We start from the raw sequence: 12,725 nt of genomic DNA, 5'->3' as shown, positions 1-12,725 counted from the left end.
CACATACCTGAAAGCTAATAAAACTACTGAATCCCATACTTTATAGTTATAATACTCAACTTTTAAAATTTCCCAGATACATATGGTCTTTGGAACATGTAATTTTTAACATTCGAGTTGTAAACAAAAAACATATGATTTCAACTAAATTAAGAAAATCATGCTTTTTGTTTACAACTCGAATGTTAAAAATTACATGCTCCAAACACCATTTGTGTCTGAGAAATTTTAAAAGTTGAGTATTATAATTATAAAGGATGGGATTCGGTCGTTTTATTAGCTTTAGTAGATTTTAGGTATGTGAATTATTATTTTTCACTCTATTTTAAATTTTTAATTTCAATTAACTTAATTTCATTTTTACGAAATTAAAGAAATTTGGCTGTCTGAAATAGTATAAATAAAACTTTTACGTAAAATTAAATAAAACTATTACATTATAAAACTGTTATATCTGTAATATTAATCAAATATATTATATATTCTTATATATATTCAAACATTTTAATTCTTTTAATTATCTCAATTCTATCTTTTTTGTTTAATTTATTTTTGTATTGAAGCTTGAAATATGCATATTTAAACTATTTATTTGATGCAATGCAGACATTTCTAAAATTTAAGTATAACTATTTTTCCATTTATCAAGCAAATTACAATGATATATCGTGTGAACAGGTATTTCACAGCTGTCACTTTACAAATTTTTGACAGCTGCTATTAAAAACAAAACTCTCGTGTGTATAGCGTGTATTACTGATATTATCATTACTAAAAATATCTATAACTGGTACCTTAGCAACCTTAACATAGAAATTCATTTTTTTATTATTATTTTTCACATTTCATTTCTGTTTTCACATTTGCTTGCACTCAACGTGCATGAGGAGTACCAGACACAGCCGGCTGTGTTTCACCGCTCACCGCTTACCGCTAAACATACAAGCCTGTGAGAAGCTCACTTCATAAACTTCACTATTTTTATATTAATTTTTATTTTTATTTTTACTTTTTTTTTCTTTAATTTCACTGTAGTAAGTTTTTTACTATAAGTACACACACAGTGGAATAGAAATTCAAAAAAAAAAAAAAAATAAAATAAAGATATTAATTAAAATCTAATTAAAAAAATGTGGATTTAAAGTAAAAAAACACAACATAGTGAAGGTAGTACCTACTATATAAGCTACTTCGGAGTGAACCTAAAGCTTTAAAGTACAGCATTACCCAGCAGCCGTAAATATCGTAGATCTTTTCTTTCATTCGTTCGAATGTTACGTTACTTCCTACATGTTGTTCAGAGAAGTCATAAAACGTAAAGGGAAGAAATATAGCTTGAACGAGGCGGTGGGGACGGTATGAGATTGGAAAAATTTATGAAAAGCCGGCAAGTGACTTTTACCAGAATATGATGAGGAATTGTTCTTCTGTCTGTAGGTAGGTGTACGTTATGCTTCAGGAATGATGAAAGTAAAGTTGGTCAAGAGACTTAGGTTGTAGCGAATTTGCCTCTTGTTGATGTATGGAGGGTATCGTTAAGGTCTAATGCGGGGCTTTGTATGAAAACTCTAGGTATGGAGTATGATTCAGATTGATATTGACCGTTTAGTACTTAGTAATGTTTTAATAAGCGAATATGCCGGGGTACTAACTTCTATGAAGAATTTATTTATTTTTCTTTAAGATCTCTCAAGTACTTTTTTTTGGTGGTATTTTATGAGTATAAATTTTTATGCTTTCAACGCCATAAAAGTAAATAATAATAGCAATTTTTCAACATTAAATTCATACATAAGAGTAGATATATGAGCCCACGATTTATTTAATAAGTAAACAAATCGTAAAATAAATTATACTTTTTAATAACAAAAATAACAGTTTGAAGTATGCATTTAATTTGCAATTGAGCTGTACTTGGTAAAGACTAGGTCAGGTTTTTAGAGAAAATCGTAATTTCTTGTTTTTTATGGATTCAGTCTACAATATTCCAGCAAATTGCGTCTTGCCATTTGTACATATAGAGAAAATTATGCAATGTTATTGATTGACAATGATTTATTAATAACAAAAACAGTTAACAGATTGGAAAACTTTGACTTAACTGGAGCACCAATACCCTTTATTATTACTATTATTTACATGTTCAAAAATATAAATTCAAGAAGTTAATATAAACACTAAAGATTTTCAATTATTTCTATCACGCGCTATAGCTCTTAGTTCACTGAAAGATTTGCCCGACTCTCTGTTGATTGTCCTACTCTATATAGTTTTTGCTCGACCACACTTTCTTCTTCCTTGCGGATGCGATACTAGAGCGGCATGAGCGATTGCGCTGAAAAGTTTGCATAGAGTGTGGCACAACCAGCCATACTTTCTTTTTACGATTTGTTATCATTACCTTTCACCCACATAATAACGAATAGCATATTCAAGGACTGCTCCTTGAAGACAGAGAGCAGTTACCCTGCTTAGAGTTAGCTGTTCTTCAATAATTCTAGGGACCTAACTTAAGCTAATATCAAAAAAGTTTTCAAAGTTTTTGCAGAAATGGAATTCAACTGGGAATAACCGTCTATAAGAATAACTGGATGATTAGTCAATAGCGAGAATGTGAGATCAAAATTTGTGATGAGTGTTTCTATTTACGAGAATAATACGATGACAACTTAGACATGTATTTAAAAAAATAGTTGTGTTTATATTTATTATTAAGGCCTTAAGGTTCAATTAGTTACCTGTATATTTGATTGGAACGTAATAAACTAAAGTGGCGAACTTTGTTCATTTCGTTCCTAACATATACACAGGTGTGATTGGTTGTGCGTTTCGCTTTGGCTTAAGATCGTTTAAGTTCTTACAGTACATACTAACTAACTAGCTTTTAAGTCAATGTTAGGTTGAATGTGCTTATGGATAGGCTAATTTAATTGCCTGTACGCCACATACAACTCTATTGGACCCTAACGATACTACCTGAAGCAAGCGGAAGTCTTATGGGAAATGTCAAATAGATATTATAGATAGAAGAGACAGATATAGCAGATAAACATAGAAGAGAATAATATAAAAAAATATTATATGGAAAAATATCGCAAAGTATTGTGACTAAAGTAAGTCTTCTGTGTTATAGTTACAGTTAGTTATATGAGATTACTTAATCGTACGAAAGACAAGCAGTTCTTGAAATAAACCCAAACAGAATGTCGCACGCTAAGGGTATAGCGTATTCGTATATATATCAAGACCACAAACACTCGGTTTAGTTATAGTTAATCAAACAAAAGACAAGTCCTTCAAATGAACCACAAAACAATGTCCTACTTTAAGGGATTCGTATATTTATCCAGACCAATAACACTCGGTCTAGTTATATGTTTAACCAAAGAGAAGACAATCAGTCTTTTGAATGAAACCCAACAAAATGTTCCTCGTTAAGGGATTCGTTCGTTTTTCGAGACTAATATCATTCGGTCTAGTTACTAATTTCTATTACTAGAACAAAACCGAATTTTCACTAAAAGTGTTTTTCCAGGCATAGGACGAAAATTTATTACCTAATCTGTGATTTGAAAATTCGTTGAGATGCTTTGTTGTACCAGTATTCCTTTAAAAATTTGAATGCCTGGTAACTTACGATTTTAATCAACAATAATACTTGAGAAATTGAAGCCACTGAACAAATTCAAGTGTTCAAGTGTTAGTTATTAGCACGTTTGTAAACTAGTCCTATGCTGAACCGGTTTTGGAATAGACTCTCCAACTTTTTAGTTAATTAAATAACGAACCGTATTATTGCACTGAATCGCTAAATCATAGCCGAAATAAGCCGGGTTCAACGCGGAGTAACTATTACGAACTGCATTAGAAATTTATATGGTTCACAGCCATATAACATTATATTTGTTATATTTTATTGTATTATGAAATGGATTAGAAGTTATTTTGGTTTTGTGGAAAATTGTATTTATAAAGTTTTTCTCACGGAATAAACTAAGCTCTAAAATCTTAAAATAAATTAAATTGCTAAAATAAAATAAAATTTAATGTTTGTTTAATGTATAATAAGTTTGAAAATTATTATTAATATTATAATAATTGTCCTGAATATAGAAATTTTTATAACTCTTGTAAGCGTGGGTCCCATTATGATAATATTGGTTCATTTACCAGACTTCTATAACCACTCCTAGTAATATTATTCTAGGGTTTAAATATATGAACCCATGTATTATCGGATTTTTAATATTATGATAATTGTCCTAAATATAGAAAGTTTTATAACTCTTGTAAGCATGGGTCCCATTGTGATACTATTAGGTTATTTACTACATCCTCACAAGCACTCCTAGTAACATTGTTTTAGGGTTTAAATAAATGAACCCATGTATTACCGGATTTTTAATATAATAATAATTGTCCTGATACAGAAAGTTATATAGAAAGTTTTATTACTCTTGTAAGCATCGGACTAATTGTGATATTATTGGGTTATTTACCACACCTCCACAGTCACCCTTACTAACATTGTTCTAGGGTTTAAATAAATGAACCTATGTATTACCGGATATTTTTTATCTTCAGTACGTTTTTTTTCATAATACGTCATCAAAATATATCAAAAGCTGTAACCGGCACAACATAAGAAACCTAATTGGAACCAACAGAAAAACTATAGAATCGTAAATTCTTATTAGAATATCTTCCGTAGCGGCTTAGGCCACTATTCTTTTCATGGGAGTGGGGCGAAACCACTATCGGTCAATGTCCTTAAAACTAAACTAAACTAAATTTTTAATAATAAAAATTTTCACTTACATTCAAAGACTTCGCCTAACAAAATTCCACGAATTTATTGCTGATGAGCAATGCCTATTTAAGTAAATAAGGCATATTTGTTGTTGTTGTTGTTGTTGTCGTTGTTATTGGTGTTGTTGGTTGGCATCATCATATGATATCCACGCGTGTTTAATTTTGGTGGTTGTGCATCACCCCACAAAATTTTGAGACACCCTTAAATGCAGAAAGAATTTGCAAAAAATTTGTTGTCAAAAGGGGCGAAGGAGAACACTTTTACACACGAGATTGCATTTATTTTATTTTGTAAATCAATTTCTATTTAGAATTTTATTTAAAACACTTTTGAAATGCATTTGCATGCAAGTATTTCGAGCACGAAAACATAAATAAATCACATGTAAATCAAAACTCGGCACGAGACGCTCTTCCACATCGCCTCTGTTTTGTTTTTAGCCACATAAAAACATTAATTTTTAAAGCGCATCCTTGCCTGGCATGTTGCCATCCTGCTTTGACAAGGATACTTTTGAATGTTGCTAAATGCCTGCCGTAGGGATTCTAAGTACGCAACGTAAAAAGAAATTCAAGGGAAAAAAGAATTGATACAACAAAAAAGGCAAAACCACAATAGAAGAATAAAGGAACGTCTGCACTTGAAATTTTTAATTGGCGTAAACACGAAAATAATTTAGAAATTTCTTAATTATATTGCACCGGCCGCATTGAATTTTTTGTTTGACTAATTAATTAAATTTTTTGTTTACATTAATTATTATTATATTCATTAATAAATATAATCAACCCACACAAGCACAACGAACGCGTCCGCACACATACGATCTTAAACAAATTTCACACTGAACTGCATTAACAAGCAGCGAACGCAAGAAAAATGGAATTGTCAAAAATTCAATTCCATTTGTTTCACCAACCATTCACAATAGACTTTCAGATAAGTTTTTATTGGAAAAAAGGTTGACTTCAGTCAATAAGAAATTTTCGACCAATTTTAAACAATATTTTATAATCTCATAATAGAAAATGTGTTTATATTAAGTATATGTAAATAACTAGTATTTTAAAATAAACTAAACTATATATATCATTGATGAGTGGTATATTTTTGATTAACTTATTTATAGTATAGAAACAATTATTTAATATATGAGACAAGTTTAAAAAATGTATTTATTGTTTATTGTAAATCAATAATATATTTGCTTAAAATCTACAAATTTTATTAATACATTTTATTTAATAATAGCATTACAATTATTTGATAAGAATACACGTTAATACTATACCACGTTCCCACTGCAGATTTGGTTGATTACATTGGCATAACTTGAAATAAAGTTTAAGTTAAAAGAGTTTTTATGTATTAGAAAGTTCAGTCAATTTTTTGCAGATGGCATTCAGTTTTGTATTGTTAGCAGAAATTAAATTATTCATGATGGAAAACGTGGAAATTGCAAACAATATTATATATATTTATTTATAAAAAACAAACCTTTTAAAAAATTTTTCCTTCTTATTTGTTTGTTTTTCTATTTACATTTTATTTTATGCGTCAAATATGTTTTATAAACTGCTTATTAAAGGCAATGGGAACATTACTATTACACGTTGATTTGTTAATTAACAACTTTTGTTTCATTTCACAACTTTTGTTATAGCATTTCCAATTAGATTATATTAGAGTTACATAAGAGTTCTTTTTTTCTCAGTGAAAATTTGGTTTTAACACTGTATTATCACAATTATAATAAAATATAATAATGAAGTGTAATGAAATATAATAATATAATTATATATAATGAAAATTTGTAATTACTTCATTAACAAATATATGCAGTATTTATTTATTATTTATTATTTCTTTTATAATATATTATAATACAGATACATAAATTTGACATTGAAAAACTTTATAGTGTGTAGACCATTTTTACAAAATTTAATTATATTACCGTAATCGTTTGTATTATACGTATTTTTAAATAAATATTTAAAAAATTAATTTTTTTGTAGTGTAAATTCTTTGTTGATTATATTGCCAAATGATGTCTATATCCTTACAGCCATCTTTGGCTCCGTCACTAGTGCAGAAAAACAGATTTTTTAACTTAACAAATTCTTAATTTAATAATTATAACATATTTTATAAATTTTTTTTGGAAAAAATATTTAATCATACTATATTAGTATAAAAAAGTTTAAATAATATTAAATAACTTCTAAGTTATATTGTATATTAGTATTGTATATTATTATTCAATAATTATATTGAATCATATTTTATTATGATATATATATATATAGTTTTTTTTATTTCATAGTATCGCACTTTATTATCGAAAAGGTTATCATAAAAAAATAATTTCTCCCGTTTTTCGTTTTCTTAAAAATTGTGAATTGGCACGGTTTTGAACCTTGCTAAACTCACTATATGGATGCAGTCACAATAAATTGTACTAACGCAGAATTTTAAATGGTTGTGTTATATGATGACACTTAGTTATATAGAAATTCTACATTTAATACGGTCATGAATTAGTGAAGTGAAGAATCAGAAACGGTCTTTGTATAGATAAATTTACAATAGCGTAATATTACGATCTTTATATAATATATAAGCAAAGACAATACTTGATCTTAATTAAAGGACTTTTGAGAAAATTATTAAGGCGTTTGCAATTAAATCGATAAATCTGCAATAATAGGTGCGGATTTCATAATCGTTATTGAAGTCTCTAAATTAATGTAAGAATAAATTAAATAAGTAAAAATGATGACTTAAGCATGACTTAAGTGCAACTACAGTGAAATCAGCCTTATGTGTAATTTTTCATACAAAATTCATGCAAAATTCTTATAAAAAGTTATTGATATAAAAAGCTTTTGACGTTTCTAACTGTAAGTATAAATAGATGTGTAGTAAAACTTTAGAAAAATCATAAAATGGAGCAATTTTATAATAGGTCATATGATAAATATAAATGGAATATCACAAAGCTCAAAGAGGATTTCGATATGTTGCTTATAAAATATCAATAAATAAAAAGAGAATCCGGCGAGTTTATTTTGTATCTTGATTTTGTGTCTATTATAAATAATTTAAATCTTTTAATGAATTTCATTCCTTTTTTTTTCAATTTTTGACAAGTTCTTTTTTAATTTTATGGAATAGTCAATTTTACTGACACAATAAGTTAAAATTGAATTCTTATTATGGATTATAGATCATGATGGTGTTCAAAACTAAACGTTTTCCAACTGCTTCATAGTTTTATCATTTTCTTGAAACTTGCTATATCAAATTACCCAATTGATAATAATCGGTTGACATATTAATTCAATATCAATATTAAGAGAAATATGACATCAAAATAATTATTGCAGTTTAAAATTTTATTATTTATTATTTCGAAAAAGTTTCTGATGGTTTTGGCACTTGCTTGATTATGATTTAATGCATTTAATTAAAGGAATGTATATATACTAACTTTAGAAAAACTTTTCGGTTTTAAAGGATATAGTTCCTAGCCAAATATTTATATATTCTCCAAATTTTCACCATTAATAGTACATATATTTCAAGGAATTTAGGATCATGCACGTAATGGTGCATCACCTTTTTTGTCTGACATCTTAAAAATGGATATAAACTCTAAGAACTTGTAAATAAATTTACCCTGGAATGTGCGAAATGTAGTTCTTCTGGAGAATAATGAATATGATATTAAATTTTGAGTTCCGATTCACACAGCTTTAGTATTATTTCTACATTTAATGTGTAATCGCACTTTGCTTTTATAAGAGGTTTTTGCGAAAAGCAGAAGCCACTAAAAATTTTGGTGTACTTTGACCTGATCAGATATATATACCTGATTTTTTTATTGAAACTCCTTACTCCCTTTCTAACAGTTTCATTTGAACAATAAAATATTTTTTTGATACTTAGCAAAAGAAAAATATACTTCTTGAAAACATTTGGGGATATTCAAAATCTGTTTAGACCTATCCATGTTACATAGTTTCATGTTACGAGTATTATGTCTGACAGGAATATGGATGATTTTCCTATCATTTCCATAAATTCATATTAATTCATAAAATTCTTTCAATCCCATACCATTAGTTCTTCATATTTGTTTAATGCAAGCAGCAATTCATTCAGAAGTGTAATTATCAATAATTGTAGTTTAATTCTTATCAGAAGTAATTCGTCATTAAGTGGAACACCTGCAGTTAATACTTATGGCGTGTATTGTTGAAGACTTAAGATCAAAATAAACAAAGAAAAGAGACACCTGCAGAAAATTTGAAAGAAAAAATTTAAAAGATAAAATTGAACGGTATATTCGGACTGCTATAAGTAATATGAAAAGATTTGTACTTTTATGGATCTGTTATATCCATTAAAGTATAGTATATCAAAGCTATAGCTTTGATATATTATATTTTAAAGTAATTGTATTTAGTTTTAGCATGCTTAAAGCTAATTATAATGGAAAATGTAAAAACATATCTTCATACCACTCTATTGAAAGTCTAAAGATATAGTCATAAGCTCAACTATATTTCATAGATGAAATCAGGTGAAACTCACATTAAAATCTCTCGAAATTTTCGTCTTTGTGAGCTGTAGATTCTTCAACTTGTATATTTTAATCTTAATTAGAAAAGTTTTGAGCCTTAAAAAGTTAGAATAAAAACTGAAAAGAAGATACCTAATAATGTGGGGTCATAACATTGTCGAAAGGATCTTTATTATTTGCTTCAGGAAAATTATCGAAGGATTTATGTTTATCAAAAATAGACAGGAAAATCAAGAAAGAAAATCATAAAGAGTGTTATGTTTATCGGAAAGAGATAAGGTCTTGATTATTTCCAGCAGACAAAAGCGGGCCTTCTATAGATTTTAAAAGTAATTACAAAATTTTGACCATTCCGTATGAAAAAACAACTTTCTACAAATTGCTCATTTTATCTGCTTTATTATAATATGAATAGTGAGGAATTGTATATAATAATAACTAACTTTGAGCGATCTATATAAGGTTTTCTAGAAAAATCTAATTCCATATGCGCTGTCTAGACTGACTGAAAAAGACGACTTTTAAAATGGTGACCTGTGATTGAAATCGGGGTATTTCTATATGGTGCTGGTATAAAGATCAGAGGCACCTTGAGAAGGTTAAATAATCGGAGCCAAATAAGAAAGTGAGTGAATGCATAGATGATAATTTCTAATAGAAATAAATCGTTGATTATACATATTACAATCCATAAGAGTTGTAGCGTAGTTACAGAGCATTTGCTTGCAGAAGCAGTCGATAACAAATGGAATGAGAGTGAAAGAGTAGGAATATATGAAATATATACACAGTTTTAGCATATATATGTAACTTTAACATCCATTTCTACTGGTTATAGGGTACACAATTCTTCTATTATATATGCATTGAGTAAAAAGAAATATATAATCTCTTACTTTGATTTGTGATATTAAACTAATCTCACTGATTTGTGAAAAAAGTAAACAATCTTTTTGGTATAAAAGTCAGTTCCCATAGATTTCATTTCCAGTAGTATTTCAAGCTCTGTAGTCTTCGTAAATCAACAAAAAATTAGAAATTAGAAATTTCGAAATGTTGCGTTCTATTTTGTTAATTACATTAGTTTTTGCTCTGGCAAATGCAACTAATGTTCAGAAATGTCAGTTTTGTTTTTTATTTCTTTAATAATATATTTTTATTAGTTAAATAATTCAATCATTTATTAACAATGTTAAATTGTAGGTAAAAAAGGAGAACCCTTTCCTTTGAGTGTTGACATCAAAGGATGTCAAGAGGAACCATGCGATATTGTTAGGGGTTCCACAGCCGTTATGGATGTTCATTTCGTAAGTCGTAAGTATTTACTATGATTATAAATTTATATATTTTATAAATTTTATATTTAATTGAAAATACAGCCAAGGACAATGTTAAAAAGTTGACAGCTAAAATTACAGCCACAGCTTTAGGTATAACAACTCCATATGAGCTTCCCGAAAGTGAAGCTAATGTATGTAAGAATCTATTGAATGGAGCCAGTTGTCCGCTTGATGAAGGTGAAGATGTCATTTATCAACTCAACTTTTACATTGACTACATATATCCAAAAATACCAGTTAAAGTTGAAGTATCACTCGTCGATGAAGACAAAGAGTCATTTGCTTGCTTCGCTGTTGATATTAAAGTTAAATAATTAATTTACAGCAATAAGATTAAGCAAAATTTTGATATATACATTTATTGGGATAAATATTATTATATTGATGGAAATAGAAAGCAGTATTTTTAAGGCAAGCCTCGTATTGATGTAGTAAAGAGTTGTATGAACTGACAGAGTGGTTTCTAGTGCATGAAAGATCTCAACAAGGAAACAAAACAGGGATGTTTAAAATATATTTTCTACTTTTTTTATCAATCTTAATGTGGAGAGTAATTCCTCGAAGAGAGTCTATACCCTTCATACAAAGAAACATATATATCATACAGTGTCAACTTTAATTCACACCTTGGCTTAAGTCTAAAGATAAATATTTTCCATCAAATTAATAATTTTGAACTCAATAATGTTATTAAAATGTATTATCTTATTCGAAATTAATATGACAAATATAAATAAATTTAATTAGAGCATATAAAATAAAATTCTATTTCATTTTAACAAAAGTATGTACAAAGATTCTGCTGTCCGTATATAATTTTTGCACTAGAATTGCCAGGAAATTGAACGTTGTTAACTTTGAGCTATAGATCCATGTGCAAATATATAAAGTCAACGCCCACCTATTTACCCCATACAGATTTAGAGTTTTATAAATATTTCTTTTGTTTATTAATAAACAAACAATGCACTTGCTGCGTTATTAATTACAACAAAACGCATAAACCACAGCTATACAAATTAACTAAATCATTGAAAATTAAAAATTTTCTGTCTATTGTCAGCTCTTTCTATTCAAAATAGATATCTTGTCATAGGATATAAAATTCTGAACTTAAGCATGTAAAATAAATTGATTAATTGAAAGCATGCAAGGATGGATCACCAGCATCTTAGCAATACCACTAAAAGGCATCGTTAAGTGAATCATGCAACACTCTATTCGAATCTAAGAATTGATCGGATTTACCATGTAAGCGATATCAGCAAACGCTAAATTTTGATGACCTATGACCCATCTATACAAATAAGTTAAGTGTTTTAAATCGAAGTCTCATTTTTACATGTCCAATAGATTCAGCGCTTAGTGAAATCGAAAACTCTTCCCTACCTGTGCGTATATAATAACTGAATTTTCTTTTGTTTTATTCTGTGTTTAAATAAATTTGTATAATAAAGAAATATAATATAGAACAAGCAAAAAATATATGTTAAATATATTGTCTTGAAAAAAATTAGATATTATTTTAAAATTCACTATCATCCTCACTTAGCTTAAAAACTCGAGACAGGTTTCCGCTTCTTCGAAAAATCTTTCTTTATTCAGCTTTGTCTTTTGTTTAATCTTCTTCGTTTCTCTGGGTAAGGGTTCTAAGAGCCTTCATTAAACGATGTCACTACTGATTTCCTCTGTTGTTAGCATGTGGAAGGCTGCTTCCAAAAAACTTGTTATGGAGTCGAATCTCATTCATATTTACAAATGGCAACCATCTCTATCTCGGACATTTAACATATGTCATCAAAGTCTCTTCATCTGTCAACTGTGTTAGTTCTTTATTGCTCTCACATGCATCATAATTTGCACTGAAAATTCTGAGTTTGTAATCCAAAAATCTTTTTTTTTAAAGAATCGCAGTTATTCCTTAGCCATCGCGCCTCAAAAATACTTTCCATGTTGGACCATTAATTTTCGCTCGAGCGAAAAA

The 12,725-nt window shown here is 28.4% G+C and overlaps 1 protein-coding gene across 1 annotated transcript; it reads left to right on the top strand.

Annotated features, from left to right (window-relative positions):
* Positions 1-10,398: 10,398 nt before the first annotated feature.
* On the top strand, positions 10,399-11,308 carry LOC119686009 (NPC intracellular cholesterol transporter 2-like). Its single transcript, XM_038100457.1, has 3 exons — positions 10,399-10,521; positions 10,605-10,715; positions 10,781-11,308. Exons 1-3 carry the CDS (start codon positions 10,455-10,457, stop codon positions 11,053-11,055), a joined length of 453 nt encoding a protein of 150 aa, XP_037956385.1. The 5' UTR covers positions 10,399-10,454; the 3' UTR covers positions 11,056-11,308.
* Positions 11,309-12,725: the final 1,417 nt, after the last annotated feature.

This window comes from Teleopsis dalmanni, chromosome 2 (genome assembly GCF_002237135.1).
Source record: "Teleopsis dalmanni isolate 2A chromosome 2, ASM223713v2, whole genome shotgun sequence".
Classification (NCBI taxonomy): Eukaryota; Metazoa; Arthropoda; class Insecta; order Diptera; family Diopsidae; genus Teleopsis; species Teleopsis dalmanni.
The sequence above is the reverse complement of the archived record's forward strand: the minus strand, read 5'-3'. Positions and strand labels throughout refer to the sequence as shown.